General features: G+C 37.6%; 1 protein-coding gene across 2 annotated transcripts in view; it reads right to left on the reverse strand.

Moving 5' to 3' along the window:
* SLC9A9 (solute carrier family 9 member A9) overlaps positions 1-20,067 on the reverse strand; it is a 179,476-nt gene that overhangs the window by 40,934 nt on the left and 118,475 nt on the right. For both annotated transcript variants that reach the window (XM_048314656.1, XM_048314654.1), the window contains 2 exons: positions 7,701-7,749; positions 2,875-2,954 (listed from right to left, as the gene is read on the reverse strand). In XM_048314656.1, the coding sequence (XP_048170613.1) occupies positions 2,875-2,954; positions 7,701-7,749 (129 nt within the window). The remainder of the gene's footprint in view (positions 1-2,874; positions 2,955-7,700; positions 7,750-20,067) is intronic.

Here is a 20,067-nt window from a genome sequence, read left to right on the forward strand (position 1 = left end):
CTGATAAATTATTGAAAAACCTTTGTTTATTCCCTTGCTTTCCCACTAGCCTTCAGTAGGATATTACAGCTTCAAATGGTGTAATGCATTGTAGGCTGTAAAAACAAGTTGACACAGACTCACTGGAAATTGCCCCCTGTCAGATGCAAGTATTTTATTTTGCATTTTTCTTGTTTAAATTGTTGAGATGGAAATCCAAGAGGATAACTCTAAGTATGAAAATGATCTGTTCTTCATTGTTATTATTTCAATATTAACATTTCTTAGCCTAGATTTTAGAGAATGATATGTTTTTCCTAGGTGTTGATACCTGATTCAAAGAGACTTTTGCTGAAAGAAAGCAGTACTCATTGAACCCATTCGGCTCTGGATCAGGCTTGTGATGTTTCCTTCAGAATAAAAATAAAATTTGACTTTCAAACAGAATTTCAGGGATTTTTTGCATAGTTCTACCCTAGCATGGCATGTTTCCTTTGCCCAAGATCACTGAACTAATTGGAAATCATTCATAACGACAGCAAGGAACAGCACAACTTTTTGATTTCCTTAGTGATATTTCCTCCCTCTTGCTTTCTTCCTGTGAAATAAATAGGCATAAGAGATGTTATTGCCAGAAGAGTGGGTAGATTTGTGTTAATGCCTAAGAGCAAATGTCAAACTATAGAAATGTCAGAGTTTTGTATGCTTTCGAAGTATATGAACAGATAGATTATCAGTTTGCTGTATTTTTCTTTGAAAACTTTATCATAATCCTCTCTGCAATCTTGTACTGGGGACAAGTACTATGCTACATGACAATTTCTTCTTCTAAATTTAGCAACACAGTTTTATAACATTAGGCAGGGAAAGGCAAAAGAAAGTTTGGGTGGATAATTTTTCTCTCCTTGAAAAGAATGTCTTTCAGAAATAGTCATACCAAAGAAAAGCTTAGAGCTGTGAGTCACAGCGTTAGTGGGTTGTACCATCATTCCGTGCAGGAATATGGGCATACATTTTCAGGATTAGTGAAATGTAGATGTATTATTTGTAATAAATATATATTTTAGGGTAGTGGCACAGCTATAATCTCTGAACATCTGAATTCTAAAGAAAGATTATGACTTGACTGGTTATGAGTGACATGAATAAATGTGTTCTTTAGAAAATATTATTTTTTAAAATCACTTGAAATATTTTCTTGAAATGCAAAGGACATAGAAACCAGAATTTCTAGAATAAAGCATTGGGCACCCATATTCAAGATCTCTACCATACAGATAATCTCTGAGAAGTGGTGCTTCTGGTGCTTTCTACAGACTTTTCATTTTACATGTACTGCTGTCTAACTTTTTCATATTTATTTCTCTTTCCCTCTTCTGCCTCTGTCCCTTGTTTTCTATTTCTACCCTTTTTCATGTCTTTGACCCATGCTTCTGTCTTGCTTCTGCCTCTCACATTTTGCCTGCTCTTTTTTTTTCTTCCCAGGAGAAATTCCCCCTTCTCTCACCCCATTCATCTGTTCCTTCCGTCTTACGGTTTCTAGGATATACCACAACCACAGGCTATTTCTTCTGAGAAAGGGGTGGGTAAAGCCTGTCATGTTGGTACTCAGCATTAACATTTAAACATATTTTCTCACTTCATATAACATTTACCTACTATTTCTATGTATACTTGGAGAATTATCCAAGGGAAACATTTTAATGCTAAGTGCTTTTTGGCCTTTAAAATTGTTTGAGTAGATGAATTAAGGCAAAACATTCATTTTTAACCAAAAAGATGTTTTTTCCATCAAAAGTCTCTTTGAAGGATAACTTCAGTTGAACTCTCGAAGGAAGCTGTATTCCCAAAGAATTACATTTTATCAGCTGAAATGTGTTTCATTCTAGCTTGCTGTAGCTGGTATCAGGAAAAACATATATGCAGGCTGAAGATTAATTTCTGCTCAGTAGTGCAGGGTGGTTGACCAATAGATGTGCTATTGGATAATGGAGACAGTATTGGCAGGGCCTTGCCTGTTCAGCTCCTGAGCCAGCATGCACAGAAATCAGTAGGTGGGCTTCTCTTATATTCACTGCATGTCTGTGTTACAGGCTTAGGGTGTCATTGTTACTGTGGGATCTCACTGGCGGCTATGCAAAGCCTGTGCAGAGTCAGTTTAAAATGACAATAAATTAAGATGCTAGCTTTTACAATTTCTGCACAGGCATTAGTGTCAGACTGTGTGTTCTGCCTTGGCTTACAGAGGATGTTCTTTTATCACTTAAAATATTTTCTTGAAATGCAAAAGACATAGAGACGGGTCTTCCTGGAATAAAGCATCAGACAGCTGTATTCAAGATCTCTACTACACATGCCTCAGTAGGAATGTGAATAAAAGCACAGTATCAGGAATCCAGGGAATAGGTAGCATGAGCTTCAGGAAAGTCCTGGGAGCTTTTCATAATGGATGCCTCTTTCTCTGTTTTTTAGAGGTGTGGGAAAAACAGTGTTATTTTTTTCTTAGGTAGCTACTGCTTTCTGAGCATATGGGCAGGCAGCAGGCATTTGGCTGCTTCTGGCTCCAACCTCCTGGTTCCCCAAACACAGAATCCACACCCTATCTACACAATTATTGGATTCGTTTTATCCAGGAATTTAAGAAGGTTAGTTCATTTAAACATATTCTCTATGTACTACTGTAGCTCAGAGCTCCTTAACTTGTTCCCTCTCCCCGTAGCCTCAGTCACAGCTGGACCTTCTGCTGCCTTGGACGTGCAAAACTTCTTCTTACTAAACACATTAAAACAGATTACACTTTTGGTTTTTAAAAGTATAATAATTTTTGATTCGTAAATATTTTGAAGGTGAATTTTAATGAAACTCTCATTCATGGCTTATAACAGAAAAGGATACTTGTGGTCAAAGCCATACCATATTCTGAACAGCCATGCACTCTCAGCTTTGGTTGTATTTTTATCCAAGTTAGATGCACTCTGCAAAATAAACAAATGAATGAAGTGAGAAGTATTTTTATAAAAGAAAACATGGAGTTCCAATATTAAAAATACATGTCTGAACAAATTACAATTAACTGCACTATTTTTAAATTTAAAAAGCTTTTGTCACACAAATGTCATTCTTGTGAATCAGTCCAGGAAAAAATTGGCTCATATAGCACATTTTTCATTGCTGCACTGATTGGAAGAATGTAGCATTTACTTTTATTAATGATTCCAATCTTTTTAAGCAGCTGAGAAGCACTATACTCTAAGATCAATAAAATGATGTTTTGGTTTAATTGCCGTTGTGGGATTACTTCAGTTTACTCCTACAAGATCAGAGGCTGTTTGTGTACATCTAACAAGATGTCATTCCCAAAGGGATTGAGATATTCTAATAACTAGGAAAGTTCTTTCTGTACTTCTTTCCAAGGGGAGAGGAACATGAGTTGAATTGACAAGGCTCAAAATACCCTTTCTGTTCTGCAAGCTCACTCTGTGACATGCTGCATGGGTAGAGTGGTGGACTATCCTTTTCCTCAGGGTCATAATTTGGAATAACACATTAGGAACAATTATCTGTACAAAGACAGCCAGTTTGGTCATACTCTAGGTATCACATCAGTACTAGTGGAAGCATTACTAGCAGGATGAAATCAGGAATGGGATGGCCAGTTCTCTAAGGATACTCAACTGTTGTCTGTGTTTTGTGGCAAGTTAGGTTGGTTTTAACGAGAATATTTTTCCTTATGCTGTTTTAAACCAATTGATCTGTTAATTTTCATATTTTAATCTAATAATATATTAAAATAAAATATTTCATTATAGACTAATATACTCACATGATATATATAAATTGGCTGATGATAATAATGCCAGTGGTCTGACCCTCAAAAGTGTAAGGTCTAGTTCCATGGCAACCTGTTCACGGGAGCTTTGGAACAATGAGAACATTGGCAGCACTGAGTTTTGAATAAGGTTACACAGAATCATGCTGCAGCTGGTATGGTTTTGCTAATGTGGTCACACTGAACATGTAAATTCACCAAATAGAACAAATATTATTCTTGAGGCCTGTTTCCTTGTGAACTGAATTGAATATTTTAGCAACTCTTCCCAGTAACTGGGGAAGCTGGGGGGGGGAAAGAAGATGGTACTAATCCCTCTTCCAGGCTCTAAACATCTAATAGTGCATTTTGGCAAGATAAAGATTGGGAAAAGGGTTGAAATATTCAAGCAGGAAGTGTGATTGTAGGTAAAGTCTGTGTTAGGTCAGAACAAGAATGCTGAATAAAGGAGAGTGAAGGACTTGAGCCCAGAGGGGTAGTGGTGAGGAAGAGGATGACAGGCATGGAAATAAACATGTGGAGTGGGCTGCTTATGTGGGATGCAGAGGAAGGCTTGTTAAAAGCACAGGGCGCTCTGTAAATGGCCTGTGTCCTTTGAATGGTAATGTTTTCAGAAGCCATAGTGTTGGCTAATTCCTCTTTCCAAACTCATTGTGCCTCTAGCTTCCTCTTAAGGGAGCAGGTTTCCTCATTCGGGAACATGAATTGTTCCTGTATGAAAGCAGTAGACAAAGAAGTCTACACAAGAGTATAATCCCCCAAGGGTTTTCTGGTCCTGACCGGGACCTTCTTTTATTTCTAGTTTGACATGTGTTGCACCTTCCTCCTTTTGTCTGTGAAATCTGTTTTGTGTTATCAGCTTTTGCAGTAGTGGGAATTTGGGTGGTTATCTGGAGTGCAGCTCTTGCATAAACAGTACAAGGGATGACAGGAGATGTTGGTGTGAATGTTTTAGGACTCTTGAAGATCCTTGGATCCTATTTTGGATCCTATGATTTTAAAAAGTAACTTTTCACTTTCCCTACAGTTCAGAGCGGTAAAAGTTGGGGAGACAGTGCTCTACCTCTTCCACACAATTTCCTCTCTGGGAAGTGAAAATGCCAAGTTTTTCATATCTCTTCTTCCATATGGGAATTGCCCATATGGAGATTACTCTCATTAGTCCTTGCAATAAATTCACCAACCAGCTGGTAGATGAAACTGATGAGAACAGTGTAACTAAATTCCTTATTATACTTACAAAGATGTAGGGACGGTTAAATAAACTATCCAGATTAGTTTGACAGAGATGATATTGATAAGCGTTTTGCAGGCTATTTAGTTTTTCCTGAGATCAATAGCATATCTTCAACACTTTTTCTGGAGTGCTTGTAGAAAATATATTCTTACTGTGTCTCAACTGAGATTAACATAGCAGAATTTGAGATACATAAGCCATCTGAATGAAATATGCTATTGACCGTCTTTCTTGATGGGAATTTAGTTAAATAGCTCACTGCCATAAAGCTTTTGCCTTTTTAAAATAGACCAACTTTGTAACTCTGCTTAGTGATTATGTGTCCTGCATTGTTCTTTTCAGAATTAGCTTTTGGTATTTATACACTGCACGTACATGATATGCAGCAAAGTGGTTTGTTTTTACATACCATTTTCTATACAATAATGTATATTATTTTAGTATGTATTATGTAATTTCTTTCAGAAATAAGTTATGACAGTCCATCAATAAGTAAATGGGTATGAATATGAGGCTACTTTCTTTTGTTTATGCTTATGCTGTGATAATGATTTAATGATAAATTTAAGGGTGGCAAGAGAGAATGCTTTTGATGGATCATGGTACGGTGAAGTGCAGATGTTAATTATACATTAAAAGGCTCTACACTTTTACTAGGGAAGGAGTTCTGGATGCCAGGTCTTACAGTTTGAACTGGAATTTGCTGCCAGCTGATTGCCAAAAGTATTGGTTCAGGTTGCCCAAAATAGAACATAATAAGAAGTTTAGAAATAACTGTGTACATAGAATTCTTGAATAAATCAAATCTCTTCATAGAAAATTGAATTTGTGGGAGGCAAAGGAAGGAAAGAAGGGAGATGAAGAGGTGAAGAAGGAAAAGGGTTTTGCAGTCATATAGCTGGTATTGCATCTGACATAGTACCCATGAGGTGGAAGGTCTTTAAGGCTTATTCTGCCCCTAAAAAGTCTAGGTATGGTTACAGACATGGACTGAGAGGTTCACACAGCAAGGTGTCCTGGTAGTTAGAGTGGTCACAGAGGAGCTAAATTCAAATCTTGGTAGCAGACCTTGTAGCTTTCCCACTCCGGCTGAGTAGTCTGAGCAGGGAGAAGCCTAGAGGCTTCTTTTCCATTAATTTTTGCTCTCTTTTAAACATCTTATTCTTGAAGATATTTAGTTCTTATTTCTGGTACAATCTCCCCTGAAGCTTCAATTAACAGCACTGAGAGTTGGCACGTGGTTTAAAGGTCATCTGGGCAAGAGCTTTAACTGGCAGTGGGAGGTACTGGCACCTGACATGTTATTTGTGCAGGGATATATGTGTAGGGAAATCAACTGCTTTCACTGTGAAGACACAGTAACATAGGAAGAAAATAAAAAGTAATGAACGGTAAACTAAATTAAAGCATCATTTTAGAAATAAAGAGAAAGAAAAAAGAAACACAAGTGAAGAAAAAAGAGAGGGAGATATGAGATGAGTTAAAACAGTGAGTGCTACAGAGAATGCAGCAAAGGTCTGAATTACTAAAAGATTGAGATGTCAAATACAAAAAAAGTCAGACAAATGAAAAAAAAATAGCATGAGAGCAGGGAGGGGGAAGAATAATCAGAACAGCAAAACTATTTCCCACTGTATAATATACTAGTATAAGGAATGCTGAACTGGACATGACAGGGCATGAAAAGTGTTATATTTATTTACACCTTCTGTGTTGTATTGCTGAGTTTTGTCAGCAGAGATAGGTGTTAATTCATTGAGCACAGTTGGGACACTGGATGTGTTACTGTTGTAAATAAACATTTTTATTTTCATCTTTAATAAAAGAATGAGAAAATTAGATGCCTAGTGGCCTCTGAAGAAATCAGGTTTTTGCAAAACATGCATTCAGTCAATTTGATGCTGCATTCTGCATTCCCTGATCTTTGGTAATTCGTTGAGTGCTGAAAAGTAGAAAATTTCTGCAATTCTGTATCTCTTTACTGCAAACAAGAATAGGCTATGGTTCTGTGTCATGCCCTTGTTCAGAATTCAGACAGAGGCATTGCAGGAATTCCTACCAAGATACTTAGGAAAGTGAATTTAGCCATGAGTCGCCTCAAACTCAGAACAAAACAATTTATAGTATTGTTGGATGATTCAAATTTCAGTTCCAGTTGTGTAGTCTGAAAGAGTGCATGGGATGGTATTACCAGCATTAGGCACTTGTTTGCTTTTTGCTTTGGCACCTTGTCAGCTGTATTGTGGCTCCTCTGCCATCCTATTGCTGTTCCACTTCCCATGCTGAGCCACAGGTTATGTCTCTGTGCATTGACCCCCTACAGATTTCTCCTGCTGCTGCAGGCAGTGCTGCATTTGAAACTGTGCCATACATGCATGACAAAAAAGGGAAGGGCACAGATGGACAGCTGCAGCCTGTTCAGTAGCCCCCCTCAGAGGTTTCAAGTTCACAGTGTACTTAGGCTTCCATGTGAAAAATAATTGAAAAATATTTTCATAAACCTGACCTACTAGAATTGAACATTTCACATTCTCCTTTTTAATTCAGAGGAATTAAACATTGTTCTGAGATGTCTCATTTCCACAGATGCAGCCATGATCTGCCAAAAATTGAACACTTTGTAATTCTGCACGTATGTCCAAAAGCCTGACATACCTGGCTTGCAGCTTTAGCTTTCAGATCTTCATCTGGATCTACGCCAACTCTGTAAAAAAACCCAAAAAAACAAACCTGAGGACATATGGTAATGATCAGATGTATATTAGACTGCTTTGAGTGTAAAAATGTTTCTTGTGTCACTCATCTCCTACTGGGTGAGAAATGAGGATAAGAGCTGGGGAAACATTAGGATCACTTTTTAAATTAAGGAAGTTCTGAAGTTTTTAGGAAACTTAACATTCCTTATAACTGCCACTCCTAAAACCTGAGATTAGATCTTTTTCCTGGCTCTGATCCATCTCTGGGGTGAGGCAATCAAGCTGTTAACCTGTGCTAGGAAATCCTTAATTGCTGACAGAAGAGCAGTGCTGAGGTACTGCAGTTGGTATGTGGAGGATGGAATTACAGAACTCCAGTGTTTCTTGACTGTGCTGCATTATGGATCTCCTGAAGCACTTGGAAAAGGCTTGGCACACCAGGTATAGGGAAGCAACCCAGAAGGGAGAGGAGACTGCAGTGAGTGATGTGCAAGATGATGATAACCTGGGTGGCATTTTCCCATCCCATATGGATGGGAAAAAAATAAAACTGGCTGTTTAAAGGGGTGTGGTGGAAGAATTGACATCTTTTGGGTATGGCTGATAGGCAGAGCTGAGGAGAAATGCAATTGAAAAATGTTTTAAGTTGAACAACAGAGGCTTGTACTGGTGAAAGACACAAGAAAGTGTGGAAAGCAGTGAGGGATGATGAATAATGCACCTTATTATCACCCAAATCTGAAGCCCACAGCTAAGGTGACCAACAGCCCCCATATGCCTCACAAGCTCCCACATAGTAGCAGGTCCACCAAGCTGAAACAGAATTTACTGATACAAAAAAAAAAGTTGTCTTTCACTAGTTATTAATTTAAGGCCGCTCTACTGGTTTTCTGATAGTCTTAATTCTTGAGTATAGTTTTGTTTTTGGTAATAACACATCACATAATATTTTAAAATGATATTAATATTAACCATTACATGCCTCAACAATCTTTCCCATAAATGTTATGCATACACTCTTTTTGAATTGGAGACAATGACAGAAAGTATATGCAAAGTAGATACTTTTTATATGTAAATACTGAATGGAGGGAAAAAATAAAGATATTTCTTTCTATCATAGCTCTTGAGCTTCAGCAAACCTGAGTCCTTCAGACATATATATTTCTATTTTTTTATTAAAAATAACCATCCTGGTGCTAAGTCAATGAAGAGACAGAATGAATAGGAGATTCTTTCTTTTCTTTTTCTGTCCTCTTGGCCCTTAAATTGCAAGGAAAAGCTTCTGATGACACTAACCCTATTCATTAGTTTAGAGTAAAGCAAGTAAGGTATTTCTATTTCAATAAAATAGAAACATTTACATATGAAAAGGAGAAGAATCATTACCCAGAGGTTTAACCATCTATCTGACAGTGAGTTTATTATTGCCATGTGCAGAACAGAAGTGTCCAGGGCCTTATCTGTGCTGGCCCTGTAAAACAGAGCAGTGTGAGGCAGCCCTGCCCTGCAGTGTGTGCAGGGGAAGGACAGTGGCTGGAGTGAAGGCTGAAGCAGTGGTACAAATGCGAGTGCTGTGGTCCCAAACCCATAACCCAGGTCAGAATCAGAAAGAGAATCTCCTGAACACAATCACAGGCACCATTTATTGGACTGTGCTGATTTGTTAGATGTGTTCACCAGCTTCACCACTTGGCCAAGATAAGCCCACCAGCAGTACATTAGTTAGAGGACTGCAGAGTTCTGGAAGTAAAACATCCAATGTGTTTACATGCAATAGGTGCGGCTGAAAGGCAGGGCTACAGCTCAGACCTCCCAACACTCTCTTCTTCATGAGCTTAACTTGACCTCAAAGAAAGTCAGTTCTGGAACAGAAGTAATTTAGCCTTCATGCAGTTCTCACCTTGCTGGAGCTGAGAAACCACCACTTGTGGCTGACTGTGTGTGTTGGAGTTGTGATGTGTTATTAGAGACTGAGCTAAGACAATAGAAAATGTTTCACCCAGGACTCAAAGGACTGTAATAGCAAATGGGAGAAAGGGGAGGCCGTGGGGAAGATAGGAAACAGTTTCTGGCTGTGATATTGATTCAGTAGCAGGGATATAACTAATAGCTAATCCCACTGACAACAGGAATTAACTGATATTGTAAATCCAAATTTCTTTTTTCCTGAGTTCTGCAGATTTTGTGGTATGCTGAAGCTTGTCTGCATCTATAATTTCTCATCTGTACAGCTACAGTGATAGCTAGACATTTTGCTTTCTTTATTTTGTAGACAACAGATTATCATAATACGGCACAAATGAAGATTCTCATATGACATCCTAACAGGAGCATTACATTTAAAGTCAGAAAAAAGCAACAATAAATATCTAAGGAAATAAAACTTATATTTTTCACATATGAAAAAAAAAAGAAGGTTTCAATGCCACATGAGTTCACAGAGCCTGAGCTGACACTTTTCTTTGGTCTGTTATTTGCCCTCATTTAAAATACATGGTCAGATGTAATTGCTGTTTTTCCTCATAGAATAGTATCTCACTACAGGGAATTAGTATGGATAGCAAATATTACCAAGTGATTTAAAGTCCCATAGCAAAGGAATGAAATTGTTCTTTCCATTCTATAGGAGATTTCCTTAGTGCATTAAAATAGCAATACATTTCTGTAATTTTATTAAGTATGAACTAAGCAAACTCAGCCCAGTCAGTTCTGAAATTGAGGTGAATTATTTCATGTCCAAACATAGGCTTGGAAGCCTAATATCAGGCACCTAGTATTGAAAATCATGATCTTCTATAATTAACTCTGATATACTGGACATTAACTAGAATGCTATTTTTATATTTTAAATATTGAAAAAACAAAGTATAACAAATTATAGTAGTCAGTCAAGATGACTGAAATTAATCGTAGATATGCACTTCAAGTTTACATCCTTGACTTCTTCAAAAGACCTGCTAGATCTAATGCTATTGCCAGTAGAACTTGCAAGCTTGAAATACATATTAATTACTATAACTGCCTCTAAGAAATATCCTGATAATATTTGTACAAATATCATCCCCCTTTTAACATTCTCAGGTTTCCATTCCTGTGAGAAGATCTAATGGATGCTCAGAAAAATATTTTCTCAGTGTTTTTTCTCCTTTCTTGCTGTCAACTTTTTTCTCTTTTCTCCTGTTGTCTTCTTTAACTTCTTGCAGCCTCTCTTGTGTCTTTCTGTCCCACTTTCCCTGGTTGCTCTCTGTTCCTTGTTTGTCTTCTAAATATTGTATGCTTTTATTTCTGCCTTTCTATTTTTGCATCTTTTTATTCTATACATTAAACATTAGGATGATTATTCTTCCATGAAGACAAATGCAAAGACTTTTTAATCAGTTCTGTACTGCAGTGAAGTTTAGTTTGTGTATTTTGGTAGGCTTTAGTAATATCTCAGGTCCAAATGCTCTAGATAGGAAGGAAATCAAAACCCTGACAGGTTCTCTGTATTGTCCTTTTGGTTTTTTTGGGCGGGGGATTGGGGTGTGGTAGGGTGTGTGCCGTGGTGGTTTATTGTTTTTAAATAAAGACTGGATCAAAACCTGGATTCAGAAAATGCTTCAAGTTGCTATGCTCAAAATTTGGAAGGGAAGCTTTTGACTTCAGCCAGCATCTAGCAATTAGGCCTAAGAATTGCTGGGAACTGTGCATTAATCTGCACAAGCACCCCTTGCAGTGGATGGGATTTAAATCCCCGTGTGCTATCAAGTGCATCATTTTTTTAGCAAGAGTCAGAATGTGTTTGATAATAAGAGAAGGAATTTGTCACTGAATACAAAGCAGTTGATAACATCTTTTCTTATGCGGTTTGAAATGAAAATGGATTGAAAGATAAATCCCAAATTGTCAGGGGAACCAGCAGTAAGAAATACACACCCAATCCATAGGAATACTGAGTAGTAAATCACTATTCAGGCATTGTAAACTTTTAATTCCCTCACTTCAAATCACCACAAAATTGACAATCTAGGATAAAATCTCTGCTTTCCACAGTGAAGTCACAAGAAACCATATAGACTCACATCTTCATGTGGACCTAGGCACACAGAGCAGAACTTTTGGTGTCTATACTTACAAGTGTGATTCTCAGCCCTCCCTCACTTTAAGTGCTGAAAAATCTGTAAATAGAGACATTTCTCTGAAATCTGAATTCTAATTACTGAAATGATCCTTCTGGGCCTTTCTGTACTCACAGAGCAGAGCCTGATTCATGCAAGCTGAATCTTACTTGCAGTCCTACTTAGTCTGGTTTGCAGCTACCATGGACTCACATGGGTTAGTTGTGCTCCAGCTGAGGCAGCCAGGACTGCTTTTATTTGAAAACTTGTGCTGAGAGCATGTAATTGATTCTATCTGGTTGAAGCCTCTAGAAACAATTGTTTACATCTGTATTATTTAATGCAGCTAATGATTTAATGAACAAAATATCTGGCTTGGGAAAGAGAAATATCTCCTAATGCCAGTAGCAATCTTCCCCTGATCTAAGTGTATGATGGTAAATGTGTACCTGATGGAACAGACCTCACAGAGGTGCCACATAAGGGTCAGGATTAGCCAAATCTCCTTTACATCCTTTTCCACATCAGTGGGGAAACAAAGGCAGTTCAAGAGGTGAAAAGTCTGGCATCTCTACACATTTCTGGCCTCACACTATGAAACCAGGATAACAGTATTTCCTTCACCCTCATCTGTTTAGTGTGTTTAGTTTGTAAGTATACATCTTTTATTATGTTTGTACAAAATCTAGCACAGCAGAGCTATGATTTTATTTAGAGCTCTAAGAGTGCTGCTGGAAGTTAATTAATAACAATATTGGCTTCTTCGCTTGTCAAAAGTGTCGCTGGAAGAATCACCTCATCAGTGCAATCGCCTCAGCCTTCCACTGGCTGTCTCACTGTAACTAAACCAGTCTTTAAGCCTCAGCTTACCTCTCAAAAGCTACACATCCCGGGAAGGTTTTTTTGAGTATGTGATTTATAACCCAATTTTCAAAGATGGCCATTAAACAGCATTTGCAACAGAAATCTTGAATATTTTTGCATGAATAAATCTCAAGCTTGTAGCTATCCATCAGCAGCATATTGCATTCAGTACAGAATTATTAACTGTAAAGACTAGAAACATGAGCAAAATCCAAAAATAGATTGTTTCATGATCTCTAATCAATCATTTTAATTGAAATTAAAAAACCTTCAGGATAAATAATGATTTCTCAGGACATTATTCTTGTCCATGTGGCAGTAAGTGTGATGTGTATTCCTAACAAACTGATACCTGAAATCTACTTTTGTTTCTAGATTGCTCTATTGCCGCTACACGCTGCTTTTTCTGGGGACTGATGCTGTCAAAAACATCTGCTTTTTTATAGCACAGTATTTTATTGACATAAAACAATGAAGAATTATGGCATGAGTATAGATCGTCAAAGTTCAGCTCAAGCTGATTTTGTTAATAAAGGAAAACACTTCTGTTTAAGTTTAAAGCAAGAATAATCACTTGCATGTCACAGCAGAAAGAACAAATTAGTTTAATTTCATGCTGAGAAGGGTTAAAATAAATTATCAGGTAAATGATGCTTCCTAAATGGTTATGACAGCTGTTTGTCATGTAGCTAATACTTTCTATACACAACATGCTGAAATGGAACAAAAAGTACAATTTTAAACCTGTCAAATCATGTAAGAGATAACTGTGATATAGTTTGACTTTTGAACTTGGAATTTCATAAAACTGGTAAGATAGGTTTTTTTAAAATGCTAAACTTTTGTTCTGTGGTTAAAGTCTATGCACCATTTTTGGTGGATATATGGAAAACTACTTGACTGCAGAATTGACAGCTAAATTAATACACCTGTATAAATGGTGCCCAAATAAATGTGGGGTGCAGTGCATGAAGATAATATGTAAATGCAAATAGAAGATAAGGCTGAAGAAAAAACTGTAGTGCTCTATAAGAGAGCCACAAGTTATAGTTCCTAGATGTGATCTCAAGAACAAAAAAGATTGTGAGATTGTGGGTAATGTCACTGCATAAAATTTTACCACTTTCCTATAGCTGTGCAGCTGTGTAAAGAAAATGCTAAAGTTTAAAGGCAGATGATGGCTTGCATTTACATTATGAACTTATTTGCAGAGCAGCCAGATTGATGAACTGGATCTGTAGACAGCGGTATCTGGCTCTCCATTCTGATAATCCTATTTTATCCTAATATTGGGGCAGGGGCACTAAAATAGTATGGCCACATTGAAGCCACAAGGTACATCTGCATGGCACAATGCAATGTCAGATGTTTTGCAGTCATGGGAGCAAGGCACTCCAGTGCAGCATCCTGAGATTTACATCCCTACAGTGCTTCTGCCACACACAGTACATTATCAATGTCACTGTGCTGTGTGAACATAGCTGTAGTGAGAAATCAGGCCTGAAAATATGAACCTAAGTTGGCTAAAATTAACATAACTTCTGTAGAATTTTTAGTGATCGTCATTTGTAGTAGTATCACTGCACGTGAATAGAATTGGAAAAAAATCAGCATGAAAATTGGAAGCAACCAAAATAACATAACTTCTGGTGACAGTGTCAGGACTGGGATGAGTTTTCAGGTTTAAGGAAATATTATTATAGTAGATTCTATGACAGAATAAAAGGTGTTACTGTTTATTCTGGCACTCAGGCTTGTTACATCAAAGGTTACCAAGTCTAGCTGGATGGGGAGTGCAAGTTGTATATTTATGTCCACAGACACAGTATTGGCATGGATTATACTGAATTCCCTGTCAAAGTGGATGTGCTGAATCCACTCTGCCCCAGTACCATGCTACTCACAGTGAGCTAAGGAGGTTTAACTCATAGCCCATGGCTGCGGATCAGCTCAGCACTTTTTCATCTTCAGGCAACGGCTGCAGGGGTTTCCTGTTTTAAAGTATGGTGCTGAAAAATGCAGGGCTTTACAAAAGTTTTACATTCTTGTGTGTATATATACGTGTCTTTAGAGACCCAAACTCACAGTTGCTTCCTGCCTCTGATACAAAGTGAATGCGTGAGAAATTTGATTGCTGTGCTTTCTCTAGAACTGTTTTCTTGGATTTCACAAGAATGATACAATTAAATATATTCAGTATGTGGTCCACAGACAACTAGTGAAACCCATCGACCCTTGGCAGCAATGTTAAGCATCCTCTTGGGACATCAGCTGATCAACACTGCTTTGCTTTTTTACTTCCCCCACCTTTTTTTTTTTTTCCTTTTCAGTTTTGGTTTTCCTATTTATATATGCTTATATCATATGCTGTTCCTGTACCTTTCATTGCACTGTGGTAGGTGATCCAGCTATCACCTTCTACTTTAGTGTTTATAGCTCTGCTTTGCTGAGTAACAACTCACTTGCATGTTTTGTTTTTCTACTTCTGCCTTAGGGAGAAGAAAATTCTGCCATAAAATGGTATTTTTAGTAGTCCACATATAGATTAATAAACTTTCTGTTCTAAAGTATGTGGAAAACTCCACCACTTTTCCCTCTTTTTTTATATCCTTATTTGGAAAACATGTATCTCAGATGGAATTGTTTTTCTAGGAACCTGGCAATGTTCAGATTCCTCTGACAGTTTGGCAAATCTTTGGTCTGTTGCCCACTCCTCAGTGAGGACTAGTCTGTGAGTCATGTGCTCATACACTAGTTTGTGAGCCATTCCACTCTCCCTGCACCAAAATAGCATTTTTTTTTTCATCCATTATTATCCTAAAATGCCCCCTTTGGTTTTTGAGCAGGCTCTGAGTTGCAGTGTGTGAGGGGAGGTTTCCTCAGGGGTCTGACTACCAGTCAAGCAATGTCACTGATGTCATTGACTTCAAAGGTAGCAGTGTTACACTAGCACTGTGTCTTTCCAAAGATAATTTCCCTGATATTTTTGCCAGCTCTCAGCATTTATGAGTTATACTGGGATGTGGTGGTCATTTTAACCTTCCACTTATGATTGCACTGGCATCGCTCATCAGCCTGGGTTTCATTAACATTAACAGGAGATGGGCACTCGCTGGCATTGCTGTCATTGACTCAGTGAAAAAAAGAGATTGTCTTATGCAACTCATTTATGTAAAACCTGAGATCCATAGAACAAGGTAAGCACTTTACTGCCTGCTTTTCAAGCATTTAGGTTCTGTCTATAATCTCCCTCTTGAAGTGCAAGAGGAGCAGGAAGTCCAGAACAGGGTTATAAGGAGGCATGGTCACAGTCAGTTAATAAGCACTGCCCCTCAGAGTAACACTGCATTTACTGAGCAGGGAGGTGATTACTTGTAGGCAATCAGACATAGATTTATGGGCAAAGGATGGGAAAGCTTGAAAGGACTGTAACCGTCCTGAATTTTTATTTTTTATCTTAGCTACAGAGAAAAAACAAGCCCCAAACCCTCTGTAAATCTAAAATTCAGGATAACTGCTACCAGACGACTTCTAAAATGAAACTCTTATGCTAAAAGTAGCTTATTTGATATGAAAATGTTAAAAAATTATTAAAAATTTGCTTTGTTTAAATTGGAAAAAAGCTTTTCAGGCTTAGTTGAGATGGAGACACCTCTGGAGAAAAATGTGGTTACAAGGGTCACATCACTCAGGAATACTGTGTTCAAATTAGAGAAACTGAAAAATAATAACACATGAAAAATAATGAGACTTGAATAATTTTATAAAACTGCAGGAGAAGTTCAGATATGAGGAGTGTGCATGGTAGTAGCTGAGGTATACAGGACAATTATCACTTTCTCAGCAAGATGTCACTTCACAATTTAGATTTCCCCTGAGTTTTAGATCTCAGATGAGTACTGGGACTCAGAGAATAAGTGAATCCCTTGATATCATATATAGTATTGATGCAGCATTGACTTCAAAGAAAGGATGGGGTTGGGTCCCTTTTTTGGTAGTAATGACGTTATTTCTTTTGAGGACCAAAGCAGTTAATCCCAACAAAGGTGAGCTTTTGAAATACTGAATCACAGCACAGTGTAGAAAGGTTGTCATGATGTGATTGTGATGCCTCCCATCCAAAATCTTTATCTGTTTTGGGGGAATAAAAAAAAAAAGGGGGGGAGGTATGTTTTGATTTCCCATACTTTATTTAAGTCAATGATCTTGTATTTTCAGTAACACCTACTGGGACTGATCCCAACCTACATGTCTTAAGGAGCTACTGGTGATGGCAGGTGCTTTTTTTGCTTTAACTTAAGATAATGCAAATGGAGAGGTTTAGACACACAGATGCATCTGTGTATCATCTTTTCAATAAGAGGCAGTACACAAAACACAATATTGACCAGCCTCCCTGTGCTTTAAGAATTTCATTATTATTACCATACCTCTCCACATGCTGTGAGGAAGTCTACAGATCAAATGCTCTGTACACAATATTGAAAATGTATTAATAAAAAATCCCTGGAACATTATTAAAAATGCATTTTCAGTTAACGCAAAAAGACAGAAACACCACTGCGTTACAGAAAATATCATTTTTTGCACATAGTAAATATAAAAAAAAAAAGGAATTAGGCCATTTTATTTGTGTCTTACTTAGGCTTCTAATAAACTTTGTCAGCAAGGAAAAATGAGAACTGATTTTACAGAAGATCTGTATGAGGAAAAGAAACTGTGTGCAGATATATTTTGACAAAATCCTATAGATGAGATTAGTCAATTTCTGGCTCAGAAATAACAGTTCCCTTCAGTGAATTATGTCAATGATTTTTAGAGCAGTAAAATGTTTGTTCTCTGAATCACTTTAGGTGTCTGTTCCTTTATTTTCCTTGAAAATAAACAGTTACAGCATTGGAAAGAAGCCCAGGCCATGGTAGATGCATTATATTATTGCTAATGTGATTAACCTGAAGTAAAACATTAAATCCTCCATGAGGCATTAGTCTAAGTAATGAGATGACCAATTCTAAGTTCCCTGGGCTCATGGCATGGGAAAAAATATATCATGCACTTCATCTCTTGCATTGACATTTAAAATTTATCATATGAAGCTGCTAGTGGGAGCAATTGTGCACAGAGCTGTTGTAAGGGAAGAGTAATGCTGGTCAAGCTTAATGCAGGTTACAACCAAAACATGCTGAGTAAATGCTTCTGGCTTTGCTGCTAAGAACTGGTGCCATGAAAGCTGTCACCCATCTGCCCATTCAGGCTACCCTTTTCACAAGCAGTTTGTAAATCAGCTGCATTGCTTAAGATCATATTTAATTCCTGCTTTGAAATATCTTCACGTAAGTTCTGTCCGAAATGTTCAGAAGAGCAGGGAATAATAGTAAGGACTTGTATGGATTGATTGACCTGAAGCTGTACAAAGCAGGTTGAAGGTATATTCTCCTGTATACCGTATAAGATATGCTGTACTATTTTTTTAAAACAAAGATTAAATCAAAATGGCATTTCTGAATTCTCAACACCATGAAGCACAAGGGTGTGTAGAGCTGAGGTCACTCTGCTCGTAGGCAGAGACACCGCAGTGCATGATCTGAGCAAGCACTGATAGGATCTTCCTGTATTTCCTTATCGAGGAAAAAGGGCTCAGACTCAGGAAAATGTTGGGTACTAAAACAGAAGAGTTTTGCCTAAATTTTCATTGTCTGATGTGTACAGTGCCAGTAAGTATTACCGTTTTGTTTAAATGGCAGAAAAACACCTGTGCACATTTGTGTCACAACACACTTTAAAGCCACTTTAAATACAGCAGGATAAACAGAAGTGTCTTTTCTGAAGGCAATGTTCTAAAACACTGCTTAATGGAAAATTTAACTTTTCATTTCTTTTACAGCACTTTGCTTCTCAGCAACACAGAATAAAGCAATGACTCAAAGACACCCATTTTATTTAATTTTTTACTATACCATTTAAACCCCCAAACCTACGTAGATTATATCCACCTGATGTAGCAAATATCAATTAAAACACAATAGTCTTTTTGACAGAGTGACTGTAGAAGTGCTGGAAAAGTATGCTTCTCTTTGTCTAGTGTTTATGCTGTTCCATATTTTTTTTTGACTTGGGAATAAATTCATTTTTTGGAGGAGAATAAGAGCTTAAATGGAATGTAAATGATCCAGAAGCTCATGTCTGGTGCCCTAACATAGGTGAAATTCAACTTGTGTACATCTATTTCCATTGTGTTACATGGTATTCAGGAGAATTGAGGAAATGTCAGGCACTTGTTTTGCATTTGAGCATTCTTATTCTGGAAAAGCAAAGCTTTCAGATGTCAATGTTGGCTTTTTCCTTTTGTGTCAGCAACTCAACTGTGGTTGCAAACCTCTCGATTCTGCTAATTCTGTTGATCTCAAGTGAAAAATTTCCTAATTTTCTTTTGGTAATGAACCAAATTAGCATTTTTGCCTTGTTTGCTCGGGGTTCTCTCATAAACATGTGTTTTGAGATTTTTTTAATACTGCCTGAACCAGTCTTTGCATGCTTTTCATGAACACCCAGGAGGAGGGTTAATCACCCCTTTGTTGAATAGTACTTATTAATTGAGAAACACTGGTAAAACATTTTCATTTTAATGAAATAAAGTCTATCTTTTCACGAGTGCATTTAAAAACACTCTTCAAACTTTCTAGTGTTTGGGGTTTTTTTTCTTTAAATTTTGTTTTGTCTTCTCTTTATAGCTATATACAGCTTGAGCAAAAAGCCTGAAGCACCCAGTTGAAGTTTAAAATGAGTGCAGGGGAAAAGGAGTGCTGGGAGGATGAGATAGGGAGTGTGCTATGAAGTTTCATAGTTTTATTTAAGCTTCTTCTGTTGCTTTGCAGTGTGTTGGGAGGTCTTTGCTGCATCATGGTTAAGAAAGGAATTCTATTTCCATTGCCTTCTTGTAAAAATAAGAATAAACTGCTGTGTGTTGCAGTATGAGCCAACATCTGAATTCTAGCAGTGATGACAAGGAGAGTAATAGCTTGCATGAGATTAAGAAGAGACAAAGTGAGAAAGTAGAGTGAGAAATTGCCTCGATCAGGGATTCTGAAAGCATAGTATACTTCTGCCTACAAGCCAAGAAAATAAATGAATGTCATTATGACAGCCCACTAAGGATCTGTCCCCATTTCTCCACTGCCACACAGCTTCTCTGAGGCTCTGAGTACTTCTCTGTGGCCAGTGACTTCAGGCAGTGTGATATTTCTGTCGTGATACTTTGGCATTGGCTTCAGGTTCCTACCTTACTGAGAAGAGCCAGTAAACTTCATAGCTGAAAGGCAAATCTAATTCCTAAAACAATCTAATGCCTAAAACTCCCCCCAA

This window comes from Corvus hawaiiensis, chromosome 10 (genome assembly GCF_020740725.1).
Source record: "Corvus hawaiiensis isolate bCorHaw1 chromosome 10, bCorHaw1.pri.cur, whole genome shotgun sequence".
NCBI lineage: Eukaryota > Metazoa > Chordata > Aves > Passeriformes > Corvidae > Corvus > Corvus hawaiiensis.